The sequence below is a fragment of the Haliotis cracherodii genome, unplaced genomic scaffold (assembly GCF_022045235.1).
Source record: "Haliotis cracherodii isolate W230 unplaced genomic scaffold, xgHalCrac1.p SCAF_7, whole genome shotgun sequence".
Lineage (NCBI taxonomy): Eukaryota > Metazoa > Mollusca > Gastropoda > Lepetellida > Haliotidae > Haliotis > Haliotis cracherodii.
Window position 1 is genome coordinate 16,444,779 of NW_027266330.1, and position 24,200 is coordinate 16,468,978.

The following is a 24,200-nucleotide window of genomic DNA, read 5'->3' on the forward strand; positions in this document are numbered from 1 at the left end:
TATGTAACATTATATCAAGGCTCACTATGTTTCATGAGAAATAGCCAATGGTGACCTTTTACTTTAAGCTAGCCGTGGAATAAAACACTCATCTAAATGCAAACATGTTTCTTGTGTTTCAGGTTACAACCTTGCCTTCATCGTTTACCCTGAAATGCTTGCCTCTCTCCCGTTTCCCCAGTCATGGTCGGTCTTGACTTTTGCGACACTGATGATGATGGGAATAGATTCTATGGTGAGGGAGATGCCTTGGTTAAGTCAGATGTATACATTCAGAATACGGAAGAATGTTCACACGATATTTTTATATTTGGATGGTGTTTGTCTCAGGGAGTAAACTGTCTGTTGCTTGCAAGTGTACAAACACTAAAAGATGCTTCTCATAAAACAATAAACATGGAAAGTCGCTCAATTTGTATCAGCAGGCATTCGTCTTTATATTAAAACGTAGTATGTATTTGAGTGAGTAAAGTAGTGAGTTCGGTTTGACGTATGATGGTGCCAACAAACCGATTGTCATATGTAATGATCACGATTCAAGGATTCGGGCACATCACATGCTGACGTGACTAACACTGCAGTCAAATCCGGCGCCATAGACGACTGGGATGCACGTGCCTATTTGAATCGTAGAGGACCAATGGCAGCAATTATAACCTAATCCCCTTTGGTGAAACCAAATGGTATAGTGCTGACACACCAGCAATGATAACAGGAGCGAATCCAACGACCACAGGTTTTTGAAACGTCTACGGGACAGTAAATTGTGATGCCTTAGACGACTGGGACTAATTTGTATCTGAATAAATAGCCATTTGTTTACATCCCTGTGTGGCAGAGATGTTTAGCGTTTATCTGGCCAATTACTATGGCCATTTTTTAATGGTAACTAAAACGACAAAACCCCAAACATGTTATTTAGAAATATCTGAAAAAAGGAAGAGTCGATAATACAATTCTGAACATATCATGAGCATGCAATCACGAATCACTATCAAATATAGATTATACCAGGTGTTCTCAAAAAGGTGGCACCCTAATGTGGCTTCCATCACAAACGCATGCAAAAGCAAGTCAATTTTTACCTGCACCACACACGGGGACATATGGAACAAGTCAAACTAGAGAATTACTTCGACAACTTTGAAAATGCCATCCGCATGTCCACCATAAATCGTTTTGAAAACTCGAATGACTCCCTTTGACATCTTGTGCCTCAAACGTTGGGAAATGTAGACACCAAAGTCTCTTGTCATACGGTATTTAGGAAGTCTTTTTTCACTTTGATGCTTTATAAGTAGATGTAAATATGAAACTCATGGGTCTCCTTTATGTTTAGTTTTAGCGGGTATCAGTGGAAGGGAATTGGCAAGTGGATGGTTATTGAAAGATATCAGATCATCAGTATACCTGAAACCTTAGATAAACTCCTTTAAACAGAAGAAGGGACACAGTTACTTGGGTGACCTTAAGTGCATAATTATATAAATACAACTACCACTGAAATTTGATTTACCAATACATGTTTATAACGACAATGTTGAAACGATGTATATCAAATTATATAAATACATTTGGTATCGAAATTGAAATTTGAAATCATTATGTGAGCCTTATAATGTGAGTTCCATGGCACTAACATATTTTTAAACAAATGTCATACCAGATCTGTATCCACAGGTACCAGGCATTGCAACTATCACGGCAGCCTTGGAAGACGTGTTTTCGCAATTGTTTAAGAAGCGCCTCTTCTTCACGTGTGCAGTGCTTCTAAGCACTTTTCTATTTGCTCTTTTATATGTATCACAGGTAAAACCATATACACATCTCAATGTCTTTTTCATGTATTGTCTACAAATTGGTTAAGTTACGTTTTGCGTATCAAATGGTTATGAAACGAAAATTGGAGAACTAAATAGCTGTAATTTTATAATTCTTTCAGTTGTGTTTATGTGTGGATCCTATGTTGTACAATACGGACATATGTGTACCATGTGATGATACCAAGGTAAACTTTGTATATATTTAAGGGTGGGATTTATGTGGTGACCCTGGTGGACTGGTTTGCCTACTTTCCCTCTACAGCCTTGATTGCAATGCTGGAATGCATGGTAGTTGGCTGGTTCTATGGTGAGTGTTAAAGTGATGATCTTAATATTTTTTATTGTTTCCACAATTGACACCAGGGACTATTTTACAACAGATAAACTTTACCTAAACAACTGAAGAAGACGCTTTCTATAATTAAGATGCACGGTGGCAAACCTGGAACCTGAAATATACATGAATTACATTGTTTATGCCCCACTTTTGAAACATCAGAATGAAGGTCTGTCAGTCCGTCCGTCCGTCCGTCTGTCTTCCATCCGTATTCCTAAAATGGAGCAAAACAACTAAACCGTTGAATATTTATCTTTAAAACATTCTTTAGATCAGTCTAGTAATGAACTGTGCCTTTTGGTGATTTGGGATTTGTACTTTTTACATTTTGTTTTATGTTTTCATGATGACCAGTTGGACTTATACTCAAAATGAGAGTTATGTTTGTAGACCAGAACCCCCAAACCCCACAGATGAAACTTTCTATACTAGGTTTGTTTGTTGGTGAACTAGTAACCTTTGATGTTTTTGGATATTGAACACTACTGAACAGCACTATGCTTTACCAAACTGAACAACAACAAGGTTCACTGAGCGGGTACAACGGACGGAATTGCCTCCTAAAGAGTACATGGCAGAAAATTAAAAATTGCGCGCCAAAGGCATGGTTTGTAATCACAGACTGCAATTGCCAGACACTATTGCCAAACGGATGGGAATAAGATTAGGGTGGGTCGAGGGTTGTACCGAGCAGGATAGATATGTACTCACTATTGTGCTTCATGCAACAATTATGTAAACATGGATATCTTGGCAATAAGTGGGCACTGGGGACGGAATCTGCCGAGGAATCCCCACGTACATAATCCTTTAGAATAGTCTACTTGTCAATTTCTTTTTCAGGCACAGAGAGGCTTCAGGTGAATATCAGTAAGATGTGGGGAAAGAAGATGCCTCGAGTCATGGTCATTAGCCTAAAGTTCGTTTGTCCACTACTTCTGCTCGTAAGCTTCATGATATATTGCTCTTTTGTGTAACGTTACAGACAACATGCTATTTGATAAAACTGACTGAAACAAGTTTGGAAGGTTTGAGATCCAGTTTTGAAATTACTTGAAACATCTTATAAAAGAAAGTTAAATTGTTGAATCGAAGAATGTGAAAGGTTATTGGTCACTGGCTGCACATCTCACCTCCAACGGATTTGGAGAAAACTTGATTTGAATAAGTGTGAATGTTTTGAAGATGACATAAAGAATGCAGTTTTTGATATTATTCATATGATTATTCATATACTCAATAATTTATATTATACAGTAAATGCCAGTGAGTTAGGAGGTGTGAAAACTCCACGTAATGTCAAAAGATGAGATAGTAACGCGCTTCATTCCTCCGAATGTCCACCTTAAAACGTCTGGAATAACCCAACCAGGTGATTGTTGGTGAATCTTGATTGATTTCCATGAAATTTGAATAAACTGTAATGCTCATAAGGTACCTAAGCACTTAAGACAAGTTGACGCTATAAGCTGGACCTGACGGTGTATTTTCCGATATGAAGAGAATATTCTCGATTGAAAAAACGAAATCGACCCTCTTGTTGCACAGCTTGTTACAGAGGCTGGCATCATTCTGAATGTCTATGCCCATATCAATATAAGAGATAACTAAAGAGATGTAGATTTTATAACGTCTAGTGCCTTGAAGTATTAATCTAGAAATAATTGCAATACAGGATAATAGAAAAGGACAATATTCTACGTACATTAAATGTTCTTGGACAACATTACTTATATCGATTGAGATCTCAGATACATGTAACATATTTAAACACATTTAACACTACTATCTGTTCAACCTGAGTATTTTGTTCTGTTCATTGAACTGTTACATGTAGTAATTATCAAAGTAATCTGTTGTTCCCGAAAGCACTGTCTTACCTTGTTTCACCGCTCATAAACTCTAATTGTATCGTATCAGGTTACATTCTGCTACTCTCTGTACTCCTACCGGCCTCCGAAGTATGGGGACTACATATACCCTTCCTGGGCTACAGGTGTTGGGTGGATGATATCCCTCTCATCAATCCTGCCGATTCCTATCATTTGGCTGTGGACGGTTCTCAATAGAAATGAAACTTCACTGAAAGAGGTACACTTCATGTTTTTCTTTTCAAACTATATTAAATTACATGTATGTTGTAATTTGTGGTACTAAGTCATTAATCTGTTAAGCTGATGTTTCATGTGTTTTCGTAGTTGGTCACAGTATAAACACTTCATTATGTAAAAAAGCATAACAGAAGCCAAAACTTACACATGAAACTGCATATATGAAACCTATAATTCATTATCTGTATATGTTATTAACAATAATGGGATGCGACATGTTTCAGAAAATGAAAAGATCAATGGAACCCAATGAAAACTGGACTAGTTCAACCGGAATGGAGGGCGTCTTACAACCTATGGCAGGACATGAACTGCCATCAGTTTAATACGAATATGCAAACGTTTCATACTGCTGAGTTAATGTTATAAACAGGCCTGTGTGTTAAAACACTAAACTACAACGGAGGTCAGTGATGCCATGTCGCTGTAAAATAGTTCCTCATTTGATTGTTCTCCAGTGTCACCGTTCCGTTTAAACCAGCTCGTCACTGTAAAATGATCTCTGCACCTCACTTACTCATTACTGTCCGGCGGTCTGCCGCTCAGCAGCAGTTCTTTGACTTGGTGTTTGTAATGCTATCGCTGGAACATTTGTGTAAATATCATTTTACAGCAGTTTAATCTTATGCTCTTATCATATAATGATTTGACATACATCTCCTTGTATGTGCAAGCGTATTCACATGCTGAAAGTGTTTTGGTAACTTTTATTCTTATGCAGTAGTGAGATTTTCTGGTACTATTTGGATATTTCGAATGTTTTTGTGGTCATTCACTAGTATCTCAACTTTCTATTTGTACACATCTAGCTGTTAATCTTTACGGGTACTTCAGGGTAGCTAATGTACATCCCTTTAGATTGATACTTCTATCTACAGTACCGGTTCTGTAGTTAGTTTGCTATTCGTATTTTCCCTACTATAGAAATAGTTCCTTCACTAGTAGCTAGAGGTTAGTGTCTTCTCCGAAGTCCGCGCTTCTCGCGCAAGTAGCTCATCGCTACCGAGTGCAGCTATCGTCGGGAATCGTTAGACTTTGACGTTTCACTGTGTGATTGGCTGAACTTAGTTTCGCCTGGGTGTAATTGTGGGACAGGTATACTTATACTGACTTACTCTAGTGTCATTGTGCTAAACCTATTAGCTAGGGTATATATTAATATCCGATTTTATCTAGTATTCTGTGAATAACTAGTTTGTTTAGGTGTATCCAGCTGATGTCAAGTACCTTTATATTGTTGGAAGTCAAGAAATTCAATGAGTCAAGTATTCTCTGGAAGTAAAGTATTTTCATTTTTTTGTCCAAGACTATGAGACTAAATATTTATTCATCGATCTCTTAGTGTCCAAGAGACAAATTTTAGGAAAAGGTCCACAGTGCCCATTTCTCACATTCGCACCAAGCCTAGGAACCGTTCTTAAAAGATGTGTTAAGAACTTGGTAAATGGCAATATTTCATTCATGTCTGACGAAGTACATAGGCATTTAAGTGAATAATGCTGCTTATTTGACAATTTAGGTAATAACAGTTTACGCTCATCTTCATAATGTTTACAGACATATACAACATGAATTTCATCTTCAATTGCGTTGCAATGTTCACACAGAACATCATCATCGGTCAATGTTGATACACCCCTACGTAGATGATGCACATCCAAAAAATTATATCACAATCTAACAATGATTTCTGGATCTTACAAAATGTTAATACATTTGAGTCTAAGGAGGCATGCCATTCTTGCAAAGAACAGTTGTTCACGCTTTCTTTAAACTGGGTAATAAATAGCTTTGGATCACCAACATTCTGTGAAATCCAAGCGATACCCAAGCAGTAAGAAAATAATACATTTCTTACATGTGTGGCCCAGTTGGGGCGTTTCCTATCGACAGTAGCTACTAAAAAGATATAGCAACTATATGGATATCTATTCAAATTCATATGAAATAATCTTAACTAATATTTAACACATCTTACAAAATTGGTTGTGTTCAAAGGAACTCTGTCGCATTCACCATTGACAGCAGCGTTAGATAATCTATATCCAATGTGTAACAAAAATTGACATAACTTTCGGTGAGCACTTTCTTTGCTTTCCCTTCTTTGGTAGCCACAGATTTCGCAACTATATAACAAAATGGGTACAAGTTTCTTATCAAATAGGGAGAACAAATCTTAAAGAGTAAATACAAGTCTCCTGATCAGGGATTTTACTGGCCACTGTGCTTTGGAAGCCTGTTCAGAAAGTGTTTTACATGCTCTGGTCCAAATGGGTTTTGGCGTTATAATAAAGCCTACATATTTATACATACTTACAGTATCCATTTGTTTACCATCAAAATACCATTTTCCATATTTTGATAAATGGCCACCCATTTTAAAAACATTAATTTTCCTCGTCAGTATTAATTTCCATTCCCCATTTTCTGGAGTAAAAATATAAAGCAACAAGAAGCCTCTGGAGTTTAAAAACACCATCAGCAGCAAGAACCAAGCCATCAGCAAATAGAAGTGCAATTATATTAATTATGTGTTCAGATATAAATATACCATCATCAAATTTACCTTCTAAATATGCCACAAGTTCATTAATAAAAAGAGAAAATAACACGGGGCTTAAGGTACACATTTGTTACCCACCACAAGCACTCACAAAATACTCTGCTAATCTCTTACCGTAGTTATATGATACAGTAGGTTTTACATTTTCATTCATACTTTTGATGACTGTGAAAACATTACCATGAATACCATTTTGAAGCATAACAAACAAAAGCTTTGATCTATTTACCATATCAAGAGCCTTACGAAAGTCAATGAAGGCACAATATACTTTACCATTTTTAAGTTGCACGATAGAGTTAAGGTTACAAATGCTATCGATAGTCGAGTGGTCTTTCTTAAATCCTCCTTGATATTCACCAATGATTCCATGTACATCAAGAAAAAATGGTAAACGTTTGTTTTAAATATATGCAAACATTTTACTCAAGACATTGAGCAGGGAAATACCTCGAAAGTTATTGGGATCGTTCACAGAACCTTTCTTATGTAATGGTAGTATTATTGCGGTGCTCCACGATTCTGGGTAGTGACCAGACTGTAGTACTTTCTTGAACAGTTCAAGAAAATATGGTAACAGGAATCCCTCAGCTTTTTTATAGAATTCGGAAGGTATCCATCATTCCCAGGGGATTTAATATCAATACGATTTCTTATAGCATTTATAACATTGTGTTCTGTAAAGCCACTTGATAAAATTTCGTCTTGACAAAGGCAATCGTTACAGACAGAGTTTTCATGAAGAGCAAGGAAGTCATCAGTATTACTGGAGAATTCATCATCTTCTGTTACTACCGGATTTAATAATTCATTAAAATAGTCTGACCAAGAGGAAGGGCCTACACTAGGTTCCTGCAACAGAGAAGATAAACATTTCTTAACAAGACGCCAAAACGATGTACAGTCACTGTTACGTGCTGCCTCGTGGAGTTCGTGGATGACTACCCTCTTATATTGTAGTTGTTTTTGTTTACAAAGTTTACTGAATTCCATCTTTGCTTTGTTATAACATCCAAAATTTTCTAAGGATAAAATGTTTCTAAATATATTGAAGGTTTGTACTTTTTTTTCTACATCATCTCACATTCCTCATCAAACCACACCGGTTGCTGTTGCCTAAAACACGTCCTATCACTATAATTCAACTTCATACATTCACCACATGAATATAGGATATGTTGTAAAGTATCAACTGCCCTGTCAATATCAGCATCCACTTCGTGTGAAAAACGAGTAAACAGTTGCTGTGTGGAATGGTCTCTTAACTTCTAGATATATAAATTGGCTTTACTGTTGTAGTGTTATTGATGGAAAATTGAATTCATTGAATAACAGAGATAGACTATTCTACTCTGAAACACTAAAATGTCCTCCAATGCGTAAACGGTAGTATGCAGCCTGGAGCGTCCATAGATACACAGGCAACATATTCCAAAGAGATGGAGTTTAATTCCCATACTCCCGCCAGTGGTGATGGATTATGTGACGATGATAGCGCTGACGTAATCCTGAGTACATGTCACAGTGATACAAGGATTCAGGCAAAGGATAGGCAAAGTAAACGTCGCGAGACATTACAAGAGTACGTGCAACGTTCCAACAACGATATATCTCCCTCACAAAGAACCATTAACTTTGACGGTGAATGGGAAAGGGCTTTCAATGGGGCTTCACCTCGATTTAAAAGAAAAAGACTTGTACTGTCAAACATCAAAGCTGATATGCCCATTGACGTAGTTCGCGATGCTATTGTAGCATATGCCAAGAAACGAGATGTCCATGTGAGCATGGTCAGACTCTTGAAACCCTGGACCGGTACGTACCCAACATATACACTGCGGATCAACGTTGACACTGGATCAGCACATAAAGTTCTTGAAAATGAACACTTTTGGCCAAAGAATATAAAATGCCGCGAATGGGTGTCCTACCCGCGGCGGGATGGTGGAAATAAGTAACCATAAACATGTTTAGGTTGCTGAACATCAGCACTTGGAATACCAGAGGTGCACTGTACAGTCGACAGTACCTTGAAAACATAGCCAACAAATGTGATGTGTTAACTGTTTCTGAACACTGGTTGACCAACAGAACTGAGACATTTTTCGACTCGCTGAGTTCGACATATCAAGGAAGACCAGAGAGGATACAGGGGCGAAGGTGGAGTTGCTATTTCAGTTAAAAAGGACTCGTTCAGTGATATGCAGACTATCGTCCCTGGGTATGACGGAGTAGTTGCTGCAAGGCTATCTAGACCCAACTATGTTGACTTATCTGTACTCTGTACACTCCTTCCCTCTACCAATAATAATGTGTGTGCCTATCAAGAACAATTAAAGGAAACATTCGACATTATTGATGAACTCTCACAAACCATTCATACTATCCTGTGCGGAGACTACAACACTGACTTGACAAAAAATCAAAACTCGCATCGATCACGCCTACTCAGAGAGTATCTATCTGTGCGGAATATGGTATCTTCCTATAACAGCGGTAAAGTAGCAGGACTACTAATGACATGGAGGAACAAGAGTAACACACAATCTTCGGTCATTGACTATGTATTTGTACCTCAACATCTACAACTAACTGTCAGCAAGACACGTATATATGATGCAACTCCTTTCGATGTGTCTGATCACTTCTCTGTTATAGTGTCCATACATGATGACAAGCTAAACAACACTACATGTAAAGCGGACATGCCGTCGACTCCATACAAATGGACAAAAGCTAGTCACTTAGTATGTATGAAGCTGAGGTTCACAGATTGCTTGGTGATGTAATGCTTGACACTGGGAATATAGAAGCTGATGTAATAGAGGGTTATTTTGACTCGGTTGTCAGCGCACTAAAGACGTCTGCTGCTAAGTTCATACCACGTGGACACTGTAGAGCTCACCTGAAACCGTACTGGAAGAGTTCAAATCTTGACCTCTATCATTACAAGATGCACCAGGCGAAAAGCTTGTGATCAGCAGAAGACAGGCCTCGGGGTGCTGGTAACGACTTGTATGCCCTATACAAACAGGCTAAATGTAACTTCCGACGGTTACAACACCAGGGTTACAGGGGTGGTATACTCCAGTAAATACAACACGAAAAGCTAAATGTGTCTACCAAAAGAAATGCCCAGCTGGTTTGGCCCGTGACAGAACAATGGAGACATATAGAATTCGGAGGTTGGCATTACCAGATTGGCCCATGAGCCACCACCCTCTGGCATAGGACTCTAGGCAATAAGTACATTGGCATAGTTGTTTAAGATATTTGATCATCATAAATTATTTGATATTATGATTCTAAATTGACACAGGGCATGGCGTGACCAGCCGATTGATATAATCGGACCAATTCTACCACCCGTCTAGGCGAAGTAAGGGTCGAAGTGGTGTGTTGGGCAAAAGGAACACCGGTTCCTGGCTCCAATGCCCTCAACCACCAGAATCCCGTCCTCCGCCGACACAGGGGCGCAACCCACGGCAAACAGGCTGTCTAATTTGGTCGCCTTTTACGACCAGCAATGGGGTGCCGTGGAAACATTCTGCCCCGTTTCCATACGGTGGAAGAGCGATTAGCGTTACCCAGCACTCACCACGAGGAGGTTGCTCTTAAGGAGTGCCCATTAAGAAGTGATACACATAAGGAAGAACATTTATGGATGTCAAAGTCTTTATTATGAGGAACACAACGTTTCGGAGTATATACTTACTCCTTCATTGGGTGAATAAATACTATTAGGCAGAGAACATTGGAGCAGTTGTTCGATAAGTTCGTCGCATTCCATAATGTAATGCCGAAGGAGATATTTAAGTCTACCATAATAAAGTAATGCATATCAAATACAACCCGAAATTATAAACTGTTGCGAAAGAATGAGTATTTCAAACTACATTATTACATAATAACTGCTAACGTTCAATTTATCTTATTTTTGCTAAAATTTGCTAGATTTGCTATATTTTGCGGAATGGGGGAATGGTCGACAGAGAGAAGGTGATCAAATAAGTATTTGTTGAAACAATATTCTCTCCATCTTTTCTGGTGAAACGTTTCACTGACCTGACACATTGTCCTCTCAATTCTTCAAGAATGTCTTCTTCAGACATTTCTGCAAGACAACATGCTCTGTCGCGGATGATCACCCGACTCGAGTTTAACGTTCTGTGTTAAGAGACAGCAACTTCACCTTTTGCAAAGGTGGTACATCTTAAAAGATTGATAGCTTGCTGTCTCCGTGCACACTGCACCAAATGAGAAGCGCCCCGTAGCCATGAAACATTCATCACTTTACCACAAATACCTTCAATGGCTTTACATATGGCGAAAGGATTTATTTTTAATAGGAGCTAATTTCGTTATTAAACTAGTATAAATCGTGCCCAAGAATTAGAATTGTTTGAAATAGAAACATCTTCATCAGATGGGAAAATCTCAGCTTCCAGACGTCTTTTCTTGACATTGCGGTTCGAACCAGAGTGATTGTGAGCCATGTTGAAGGGAATTTATTCAGCACCACTGCTCCACAAGAGCAATGTTTTATTGCACCGGATCTCCAACATGCAAACATCAGGGATACAGAGGTGGTATACTCCAGTAAAAACAACATGAAATGCTGTATTTGTCTATCAAATAAAATGCCAGACTGGTTCGGCCCGTGACAAGAAATTGAAGACATACAGAACACTTTTGATTTCTGATTTTGAGCTGGGTAAGTTTAAGCTTATTTCTGGGAGTTTAAGGGATAATTTTGCTGCTTTATCTGCCTTTTCATTTCCAAAGATTCCTCCTTGGGCGGGGATCCAAATGAACTCTATTTGTTTACCTGCCTCAGTTAAGTTGTTTGAGCTTTTGAGTATTTGATTTATTAGTTTGGGGCGGTTTTTAGTTTTGAGGGCTTGTAGTCCACTGAGGAGGTCGGTTAGGCTGAGGATTTATTGGTGTTTTTTAGATTGCTGATTGTGTAGTGATGTGGACATGCCCATGAGTTCGGCCGTGAATATGGAATGGTTGTTTGGGAGTCGGTAAGATTGGGTGTTTTTGGTTGGTTGTGCGATGTGGACTCCGAAACCTGTGTATTTGAGATCGGATCTGAGGATCCGTCTGTGTATATGTGACACCAATTTGGCCAATGTTCATGTTTGTATGCTAGTGTGGTGGTTTTAGCGATGTTAGGATCGGTCTGTTTATTTAGTGTATCGGCTAGTGTTGTGTCTATTTTTGGTATTTTAAGTTTTGGAGTGAAGATATTGGATGATTTAATGTTTTGTTTAAGATTATTTATTTTGTGTTCATTTAGGTAATTAGTTATTCTTTGGGAAATTGGAGTAAGTAGTGGATTTTTCCGGGCTAGGGCTTGGTTTCTAGGGCTAATATTGTTTTTTTATTAAGTTTTCGATTAGAGGGTTTGATTGGGACGCGGCCCAGAAATTTAGGGTAAGTTGTTCCCTAGGTAGTTTAAGTGGCATTTCTCCTGTTAAGGCCTGGAGTGAGGTGGAGGAGGTGCCATGTTGAATTCGTGTGATTAGTTTTAGGGCCTGATACTGGATTGAGTCTAGTTTTGTAATGGGAGAGTTGTTTAAGGTGTCGTAAATGGCACTGCCATAGTCTAGTTTGGATCTAATTAGTGATATATAGAGTGAGAGGGGGTGTTTTTATTGTTTGTTCAACTAACTTCTTTGAGTGGCATTTAGAAGTTGGAGTGATGAAGTAAGAGGAGTTCTATGGATGAACAACTTCTTTATTACAATTATATCACATACAATGTGACTGTGGCGACTCCTATGTAGGAGAAACATCCAGGCCCCTACCCATTAGAATAAAAGAACACAAGACCTCAGTACAAAAAAATGACTCAAAATCAGCCATCTCCGACCACACCCAAACCCACCCCGATCACAACATCCAGTGGAACAACACTCCCCAATCTTGAACAACATCAAGATCAGACTACAAAATCAGGAAACTCCTAGAAGCCATCTACATCAAAAGGATCCAGCCAGCAATGAACAGAGACCAAGGCTATTACATCCCGCCTGCTTACCATCACCTAATTGCTAAATCCCTTTGTCCATCCAATTAATACAGTGGCTTCCATTATCTCCATCAGTCTGCTTGTTTACTCTACTTGTATACTCTGTGTTCATTAGTCATCCACTGGCTTCCAATTAGCTTAATCACCTCTCTGTGTCCATCAACTAGTCACTGTTACAACTTAGATGTCAATAAGTGTATATATACCTATGTTGTTTAGCCCTATCCATCACTTGCTTGATAAAGGTGTTACACCGAAACGTCGCACTAATTGTAATAAAGAAGTTGTTCATCCATAGATCTCGTCTTACTTTGTTCAACTAGCCTGGAAGGATAATTGTTGAAGTTAGTGAAGACGTGGTGGAGGTGGTTGAGTTCACTTTGTAGCTGTTGTTGCGTGGAACAGATATTGACGACACGTCGGGCTTCTAATTCACTGGCTTCCAATCATCCAAATCAGCCTCCGTGGTTGTTTACCCCGTTCCATTAGTCATTCACTGACTTGCAATCATCTTAATCAGCTCTCTGTGTCCATCAATCAATTTACTGTATAAACATTTGTGTTAATAAGTATATATATCTATGCTGCTCAGCACTACAACTCTATAACCTCATATATCTAAACGGACAGGTCCCATCACCTTGGAAACAAGCCCTGGTCATACCAATCCCCAAACCCAATAAACCAGCTGACCAGGCTAATTCATACAGACCAATCTCCCTAACTTATGCAAAGTAATGGAATCAATGGCAAAAAAACAGGTTACAACACTACTTAGAACAAAACAACATAATAAATCCAGACCAAAGCGGTTTCACTCCTGGACGCTCAACCTTAGATAACCTCGCCCGACTAGAGCAGGACATTAAAACAGGCCAACTTAATAAACAATATACTACAGGCATCTTTCTAGACTTCTCCAAAGCATTCGACATGGTTTGGCATAACGGGCTAATACAAAAACTAAAAAAAATAGGTCTTAAAGGTCAAATAATTAACTACATCCAAAGTTTCCTAACAAACCGCAAAATCACCGTGGGCATAGACCAAACGCTATCGGACCAATGTCCCCTAGAAAATGGCACTCCCCAGGGCAGCATCCTAAGCCCAACACTCTTCAATATTATGATTAACGATCTATTCGAGGGACTATCCTCAAAAGTAAACACATCAAAATTCGCGGATGATGGGGCCCTCTGGATCCGCACTAAAAGCATTAAAATGGCCCAAAACTTACTACAAAAATCTCTAAATAAAATGCAAAAATGGGCTGACAAATGGGGCTTCTCCCTAAACTCAGAAAAAAACACAGGAATAGTATTTAAACACAAAAATATGCAACCCGCCTCCCTAAACCTCCAACTAAACAACAAACCAATCAAATTCTTAGGATTAATCTTCGATGAACATCTCACCTGTGATGCTCACATTAAAAACCTTGTAACCAGATGCAGCAAAGACCTAAAGACGTTAAGATGCCTAACCGGCTCCAACTGTGGAGCCTCTAAAAACACCCTCCTCTCACTCTATATATCACTAATTAGATCCAAACTAGACTATGGCAGTGCCAATTACGACACCTTAAACAACTCTCCCATTACAAAACTAGACTCAATCCAGTATCAGGCCCTAAAACTAATCACACGAATTCAACATGGCACCTCCCCCACCTCACTCCAGGCCTTAACAGGAGAAATGCCACTTAAACTACCTAGGGAACAACTTACCCTAAACTTCTGGGCCGCGTCCCAATCAAACCCTCTAATCGAAAACTTAATAAAAACAATATTAGCCCTAGAAACCAAGCCCTAGCCCGGAAACATCCACCACTTACTCCAATTTCCCAAAGAATAACCAATTACCTAAATGAACACAAAATAAATAATCTTAAACAAAACAATAATTCAACCAATATCTTCACTCCAAAACTTAAAATACCAAAAATAGACACAACACTAGCCGATACACTAAATAAACAGACCGATCCTAACATCGCTAAAACCACCACACTAGCATACATACATGAACATTGGCCAAATTGGTGTCACATATACACAGACGGATCCTCAGATCCGATCTCAAAACACACAGGTTTCGGAGTCCACATCGCACAACCAACCAAAGACACCCAATCTTACCGACTCCCAAACAACCAATCCATATTCACGGCCGAACTAATGGGCATGGCCTCAGCACTACACAATCAGCAATCTAAAAAACACCAAAAAATCCTCATCCTAACCGACTCCCTCAGTGGACTACAAGCCCTCAAAAATAAAAATTCTAAGAACCGCCCCAAACTAATAAATCAAATACTCAATAGCTCAAACAACTTAACTAAGGTAGGTAAACAAATAGAGTTCATTTGGATCCCCGCCCACGTAGGAATCTTTGGAAATGAAAAGGCAGATAAAGCAGCAAAATTATCCCTTAAACTCCCAGAAATAAGCTTAAACTTACCCAGCTCAAAATCAGAAATCAGAAGTGTCACTAAACAAAAAGTCAAGAAAAAATGGCAAAATATATACCAAAACTCAAATAGCCAAATCAAGAAAGTACTCCAAAAAAACCTAAATAAACCAAAAATACTACACCCATCCAAAAAAATCGACAGAATAATTACCAAACTACAAACGGGCCATACCAAACTAAATAATCACAGTAAAATAGCTAAACTACACACAACAGGAAACTGCCCACATTGCAAACAACAAGAAACACCAGAACACGTACTCATTCACTGCACACACTACCAAACACACCGAACAAAACTACAGACCACCCTAAATCTTAAAACCGGACTTACACTAGAATCAATCCTAAATCCCCCAAATAAATTAGAAAAATTCAAAGCCTTAGGCATATACCTAATAAAAACAGGACTAATTAGCCGCATTTAAACCCCAAATAAAAAATAAAAACCAAAACTACCTCATTTGATAACCACCCAACACACACAGCTCCCTTAGTTCGTCCCCCACCCACTCTTGGCATTCTTTCCAAATCTCCAAATTTCAAAATTACTATATAAGCAACCCCTAAAAGCCCCCCTCCTGGGTTGCACAAACTCACTTTTCCCCTTTTTAGAAACACATTAAATGGCCTGGCCGGGCACGTGTGCGACATACGCTTGCAGTCGGAAAGCGCACTTTAAATCTCCAATATAAGTACGTAAGTAAGCACTATCCATCACTTGCTTGATAAGGATGTTAGCACTACACCCACCTCACCCGGCTCCCTTAGTTCCCCCCTCCACCCACCTCGGCATTTATTCCAAATTTAAAAATTCCAAAAATTCAATATAAGCAACCCCTAAAAGTTCCCTCTTGGGTTGCACACACCACTTTCACCCTTTTCGGAATACACTAAATGGTCCGGCCAGGCCCGTGTGCGAAATACGCTACAGTCGGAAAGTGCACGTTAAATCTCCTATATCAGTCAGTCAGCACTATCCATCACCATCAGGATCTACACCGAAACGTCGCACTAATTGTAATAAAGAAGTTGTTCATCCATAGAACTTGTCTTCCTTCACTAAGTACATAGTTTGCTGAATGTTGTTTCGTGAATACACATATTGCGTAACACAATTCCAGAGCACAATCCCAAATGGGCCGTCCCTTTGTGACAGGTATTAATTAGAGAATGTATTGCCACCACATTATGTCCCAGCACTTTTATGACATGTAATGAACCTTGTCAGTCCATTGGTCTGTAACAACTTTATATCATCAAAGTAACATGAATGTTACGTAATTCGTATTAAATTAAAAATTGACGTACAGGTTATAAATGAATAGTATTGCGCTTTTGAGGATAAAAGTGAAACTTTTGTTTTGCGATGAAAGTACAAAAAATACCCTTAAAAAGACATGATTTCAGAATCAACTGTATTTAACCATGACTTCACACATATTGAAAAAGTATGCATTTGTTTATATAGCTATAGTTATATGCATGGCACAAAGATTAACATGAAAGAATAATGTTGGTCATGTTTGTTAATTTCTACATTTCGGTGTTATTGGTATTCTGAGGATGTTTTAATAATACACGAGTTCTGGTTTGCTTTAAGAAGAATAAATGATCTGGTCGAGTGACTTTCTGCCATCAACGTGAGAGGTTTACCCACACATATACCCACAATCCTTTGACAAAGAGAAAGAAAGAATCATAAATCCTACAGATATCATATCTACCTGATACTAAAAGTTCACTATCAAACTCCTCTGATAACAAACTGTTACATTTTATATCTCCAAGCACCAATACTCAGTATGCTCATGGAGTAATTGTCAAAATCAGAAACCCGAATGATGTCCTGTCTATATGGTCACACCCGGTGATTGTTAAGATTTACAGATCTACTCAGACAACATGGCAGTCTGTATTCATGGTTCAGTCTGCCTACATCACAGTCTGCCTTCACTGTAAATTAAAGGGTAGGCACAATGAGAACACCCCTATTTCAATAATAACAGTGTCCAGACTGTTAGACAAACAAAAAAGAATGTTATTATTTAATGTTATTTAATAGCAAAAAATTGGGCCCAGATCTATCAATAGTTCACATCGTCATCGTAGTTCACAGTTCACTTCTTCAGTTTCAACAGGTGGCTGGCAGCATCTAAGAAGTTCATTGAGGCCATCTGTCCTTGCACAAGCTTCACTTTCAGTGTCTGAAGACGCGAGTCAAAGTCTCTGTATACTCTCCCTCGGGGAACTTGCTGGCCGCCGTGTTGAAGTTGAGCTCTTCGAATATTGTCAATCTTCTCAAATTCCTTCAAACAAATTCATATAAATTTGGATGGGCCTTTCCTAAGCTTCTATTCAGGCGTGAATGCCATCCTTCGAGGTGATTGTTTATTCTCGCTCTGTAGTGTTGTGTTGGTTCCACATTCGAATCTGAAAATGGGCTCCATCATCAACCCATGTAGATGTCACGTAGTCAGTGAAGTTGTCCAAAAGAGGAATGTCCGGCCTATCTTCCAGGATCTCCAGCCATGCATCTTGAACTGTGTCTGGTGGCAGGAGAGGAAGACAGGCAGATCGTCTGATAATTCTCTGGATTTCTGCATCCTCTCTGTATAGTAGAGTCTAACAAGACCAAGTGCTTGGACCTTGCACAGGATACACTGGCTGTAATGGAACAAACACCCACGAAGATCAGAGCTAGGAAATGTCTCTTCCAAGACCTGAATAGCTGGAAGCTCAAAGTCAGTTTGGATGGTGATAGGGAGACGTTCTGCGCCAGTAACAGTCTCAACAGTACTCTTGAGTTGGCTGAACAATCTTACATAAGTCTGTGCCTGTCTGTTCGGCATCAAGGCAAAGGCAACGGGGGACATGTGGTTTCCTTGCAGGCAGTGAATGCCGTACAGCTGGCTCCATAACGAAGGACACGAGTAGAAGGTACCATCCATAAACAACGTATCTGCATTGCCTCTACCATGTGAGGTGTTGCAAAGACGAGGATCTTGTCGTTGGTACCGTCATCAATGGCGAGGAACTGTCGACCATCACACTTGAGGGAGAGGGTTCTACTAGTTTCTGTACCACAGACAGAGACCTGTAGACGTAAGCGCGGGGTTGTGTGTAAGACGGCCGTTGCATAATGGCCGCCAGGAGAGATAAACATTGAACTAAAGCAGTGTTGTTTTCACGGGTTTGTTGAATAAATTCCCAGTGCTACTGTCAATATATCTTCTCCTTGATACTTGATACATCATTTTGGCATTTACAATATATATTTCTTCAACGTACATTAATGTTTTACTAGTCATATCTTTTAGAGTATTTGTCAATTATGTTGAGCTTACAAGCAATAATCGTGTTTGTGGTGACATGTCAAATTAAAACATGAAGTCTCATTTAAAACATGAAGTAAGTACGATAGTAAATGATAATATTCAAATCGCAATATGTGGGCATATGGTTCACGGAGACGAATTCTATAGATACAATACCATATTCAATTTTTTAGATGATTAAGTACATTATATACTATAACTTCAGTTATTGATATCTAAAAACCGATTTGCTATATTAATAAACATTTCATGATAAAAATTAAATCAAATTTGTGATATAAATTCATTCTTTGATATCCATAAATAAATAATTGATATCAAATAATGAATAAATAGTAAAAAGGCGCCCTATATACGGTTCTGTGTGGATTGTATTAAGTAACGCGAGTGCATCACGGTTTTAGTGTTAATTGCTGGTCTTTTTTTCTGCACCATCATTTCTTTCATCTTGTGAAAAACTGTTTAAGAAATGACAACTTATAATCAACCAGGGTAATAATACTTACCCGACCTGCGTTTAAATAGGTCTCTGTCATTATTATCGTTTACATGTGTCTACTTTTAAGTGTTTATACTTATGCCATACATTGTACAGATTCAGGAATGACACATCATCGTAAGATATATATACTCCATATACATGCAGCACAACGGTACTTTGACTCTATAGCACAGAAAATCGTTACCCCGAATTACTGTGTAACGGTTCACCTCTTGACCTACTCTAGCAGTTGGTCACCAGAGCTGAAACTTACGGGGGATATTTTTTATGTAAGGCGAGTGGAGCCGAGTAAGCTTAGGGATTATCGGCTGTTGTGTGCACACAATACTTCAGAAAGATCGACGTCCTGTCCCTGTGAACAAACAAACAGATTACAGATTGAACGCCAAATGTGTCTCTCAGGTTTCTTAATGCTCAATTACTTTTGCTGGAGTTAACGTTTCCTGTACACGCGCTATAAAACATGTTAACATCAAGATATATGAATGTTGAAGGTAGGCTTCACTTCAGTTTTCCTTTATTTAGCAGGCCCCTCATATTACTATATCCTGCTATGCTTTACATCTAACAAAGCTAGACATTACTATTATATAAGGCCTTAATCTTATCTTTATTTAAAATTTTCTCCCCCTGTAACACAATCCATATGTTCTAGTATTATATTCAATATATCCATTATATAAAGCATATAAATATATACATATTTACATATATACATCATTTATAATTTATAGTCAAGATATATACATATAAATCTTTACTATACTAAAAAATGTAATGTAATGTAATACATTAAACTTTTCCCCTACAATTAAGTATGGTGGGTTATATCTATAAAGCATATCATTATTATTCAGCCCCACCTACCCCGTCTGCCGTAAAAGGTGACTATGCTTGTCGTAAAAGGCGACTAACGGGATCGGGTGGTCAGGCACGCTGACTTGGTTGATGCATGTCATCGATCCCAATTGCGTGGATCGATGCTCATGATATTAATCACTGTATTATCTGGTCCAGACTCCATTATTTACAGACCGCCGTCATAGAGCTGGAATATTGCTGAGTGCGGCGTTAAACAACCAACCAACTAACCAACCTACCCCGTCGACAGGACATACAGGACTGTGAAGGTGAGGTAAAACCTAAACATTGATTATGATAATATATGAATGTTAATGCAACAAACGCTGCGGGTGAAGATATAATTTAATGTTTGACACATGAACATATTTCAACAACTTTTTTAACGGTAAAATTATACACATTTAAACGTCAGTTGCATATAACCGTTGAAATTAAACATTACATAATATTTACTGTAGGATATTGGAAATGAATATAGACTGTCATGTTGTCTGACTGCAGATAGGATTTGTTATTTTAACAATCACTGGGGTTTTCACATTAGGGTTGTGATTTTTACAAAAAGTGCCCAAATGATCCTGCTGGGTATTGGTGCTTAGTTATGTCAAAGGTAACACTTTGTTATTAAAGGAAATAAGTAGTGAATACTTAATATTTTGTATACAGGGTATCTTCAGGAGTTTTAGCCATGTCTTTCTCTGTGTGTAATTCTGATGGAAAGAAGTCACTCAAGTTCATGCATTCCATGGTAAAAGAAGATCAGACTTGTTTAGCATCCGTGTTTATCTGTGACAACTTCCCACAGGTGACATTTTAGTGAACGTGCTAGTGGTGATGAATTTTGATATTCATATTATTATAATTTGTCAAACTGTACATAAATGTGTGTGTTAAATCATAACATTCAAAGGGACAGTTCCCTACACCCATCAATATCATAATGAATGAACATTAGTGTATTGTGTGGATCATATAAAGCTCTCACTAAGTATATGTTTTGCATGCATGACAGATGGGATTATGGGAGAAAGGAAATATTTTCCTGAACGTTTCCAATAACTAGTGGAGGAAATTGGAAATGGCTGAACCTGTCGATAGCGTCAAATGCGTGATAGATTTGACAGATCTCACAGGGTGACATTCAACAGGCTTATTACCTTGTGATCATGTTAACGTTTTTCTTAACAGTTTAGAAAAAAGAGAAGCAAATACATTGGAAAATGACAGAAGAAAATAATAGTCAATGTTTTTTATCATAAAAATATCTCTGTTCAGTAAACAAACAGCTGTTATTTAAGTACTGTCAAGAGGAATCCCAAACCTTCCCTTCTCTGTTATGATATATTATGTCAAAGTGAAAACAAAAAAATCGTTAACGTGCAACAAAGCATTATTTATGCAGTTGTTTATTTGCTTATTGTTGATATACATGTGTTCAGATTAATATACTATATCAACTATAAATTTCTTCCGTGTGTGAATGCGTGTCATACATGCATATTGGCTCCCCAGATCTCATGATGCTTTACATGAAAGCAAAATTGTGTGTTTAAGTAACATCACACGCGTGTTCAACGGGTGCTCAACCCGTGTGCAACCCGTTGAGCACCCGTGTCACATGCGTGTCACAAGCGTTCTCAACGTGTGTTAGGGGAATGAACTTTTAGGCAGTAGTGTAGGATTGGGGAATCATGGGAGGACACAAATACGCTGCTCAGAAACTTTATCAAAACAACTTAGAATGGAAAGTGAACATCTGCACTTTAAGGGTGTTCATAGGATTGGCCGCCATAAACCAAAGCCCCATTCCAGGGATGAACCAAGACCACGCAATATCGAAACGAAGTTTTTTATACACACGCGAACGGGATGCCGTAAAACGTTGCGGAAGGGAATTCAAAAGAAAGCCCTATTATACATCAATGTCCTGAAGAAATATCCTCATATGGAAGAGATTATCCGTCGGTTAAAAAAAGCTGAACGGGCCGGGAAGAGAGCCGCTATCGTAACTGAAAAACCCTACATCAATAATTCGCCCGTGAAAGTGGATATCCCACCCCCATCAAGTATATCTTCCTGATATCTACAAGCAGACACCCGATGTAGAGCCCTGTCTCTGTATAGATGGAGACAAGATTTTGTGTTTTGCCACCAGTGACCGCCTTCACCTACTCCAAGAGATAGACACTCTGTACATGGATGGGACATTCTACAGCTGCCCCCCTCTTTGGGATCAGTTGTGTTTCATTCATGGATTCGTAAGTACCAAGATGACACAGATAGTGTTCTGCCTTCTGCCAAATCGACAGCGCCAGACTTTAGAGCGTCTGTTCCGTCTGTCCACCAGTCAACAGGTTCCCCACTACAGCCCCAAATAATCAAGACGGATGAGGTTAGGTGAAATTGGGTTTAACGTCGCGTCCGAGATTATTGCACTTGTATGGCGACGTGCATGTATGTGTATGTGTGTGTGTGTGGCTGATTGTACTAGTCCGGACTGATACCGATTCATAGTGCTAGTTCACTGAGATACCATGCCGCAGTTTAACATGAATACCCCACTCAGACACAGTATACTGACTCCGAGCCGACCAGTCCTTGTTTTAACCCCTGAATGCCGAGCGGCAGACAGGATAACAGCAAGTACCATCTTTTAACGTCTTTTGGTATGACGCGGTCGGGGATCGAACCCCTAATCCAGACGGACTTTGAATTTGCAGCTATTAGGGCAATAGAGACATTGTTTCCAGACTGTGATGTTAGAGGGTGCTTCTTTCATTACTCCCAGGCCCTTTGGAGGAAAGTGCAGAGATTAGATTTCAGTGCTCTCTATCAACAGAATCCTGAAGTCAACGCCTGGGTCCGCCGTGCAGCCGCACTTCCACTTCTTCCTGTCAACCTGGTGCAGGGTACATTCATGGTGCTCCAGACAGTGCTCATCTTAACAAGGTCGTCCAGAGAGCCCATCCGAACCATTTTGATTCATCAAAGTGATCCAGAGACTAGAGAAGACGGAAAGAAACAAGCTTGCTCAGTATCTCCATGGCACCCGTCCACCACCCCGCTATTCTACCTAGAGATTAACCAGAGACTAGAAAGGCTACAGGGGCAGCTTCGACTGGTTATCAAGTCTCCTCTCCAGTTCCTTGATGCAGCTGGATGTGTTGTAAAACTGGGCTAACAAAGCAACTAGTTTGTGCAACTCTGTGACACATGAAATATGATAAATGTAAATGAATGATACATATAAATTGTGTATGAGATGATATATGATGAATGTAAGTCTGATACGTATATAATGTTCATGAAATATGATAAATGAAACTGAATGAAATGTATCTATGGATAATGTAAGATGTGTGATAAAATGGGAATGTGAATGTGATGTTTGAATCATAATGTACATGAACTATGATAAATGAAACTATGGATGATGTATGATGTATGAAATATCAGTAAAAATGTATGAATAAAGAAATAACCACTAAATATCATTTGCGAGTGTGTGTCAGGTGTCACTGTAGGCAATAGTACCCTAAAATGGGCCAGTTCAACTCTGCAGAGAGGTAGCAGGGTATCACATGTAAAACCACTGAAGCATATGAATGTTTGTTTTAGACTGTCGGCATTTGTCACTGTAGGCATTTGTGGACTCCTCCCATATAGAGCCCCACAGTTGACACAGATAAAGAGGCCACTGTAGGAGTCCGCGGGTGAACAGGTGAGTGTTTGGGAATGTGACATTGTATGCTATATAGTCATATGGAAGTGGACCATCATTATACTTTGTATTCCGGACGATTGTGTTCTTGCATTTACTTTTAAGTGAGGAAAAAAGACTTAAAAGGGGAGTTGTTGAATTTAATTATTAAATGTTGCCTATACACTGATCTGGACGTACTACTCATTGTTCTATTTATGTCATCCTGTATATATATATCAGATATACATTAACGCATGTTACCGTTCTAAAGTCATACTCTCATATAACATTATATTGTTCATAGTATCAAAGTTTAATCAACAATATCAAGAGCAGCGATTTAAACTCCTGAAACACCCAAACACAAGGCTGTTACTAAGCTCTAGTGCAGACGTGGTGCATCGTAAAAACTGTATAGAGATGTCATCAGAAATACAATTTCTTTCAATA

General features: G+C 38.8%; 1 protein-coding gene across 1 annotated transcript in view; it reads left to right on the forward strand.

The window, feature by feature from the left end:
• LOC139448048 (sodium-dependent dopamine transporter-like) overlaps nt 1-4,597 on the forward strand; it is a 28,808-nt gene extending 24,211 nt beyond the window's left edge. The window contains exons 9-14 of the mRNA XM_071229551.1: nt 123-235; nt 1,681-1,809; nt 2,031-2,130; nt 3,004-3,104; nt 4,081-4,251; nt 4,496-4,597. Of these exons, the coding sequence (XP_071085652.1) occupies nt 123-235; nt 1,681-1,809; nt 2,031-2,130; nt 3,004-3,104; nt 4,081-4,251; nt 4,496-4,597 (716 nt within the window). The remainder of the gene's footprint in view (nt 1-122; nt 236-1,680; nt 1,810-2,030; nt 2,131-3,003; nt 3,105-4,080; nt 4,252-4,495) is intronic.
• Nucleotides 4,598-24,200: the final 19,603 nt, after the last annotated feature.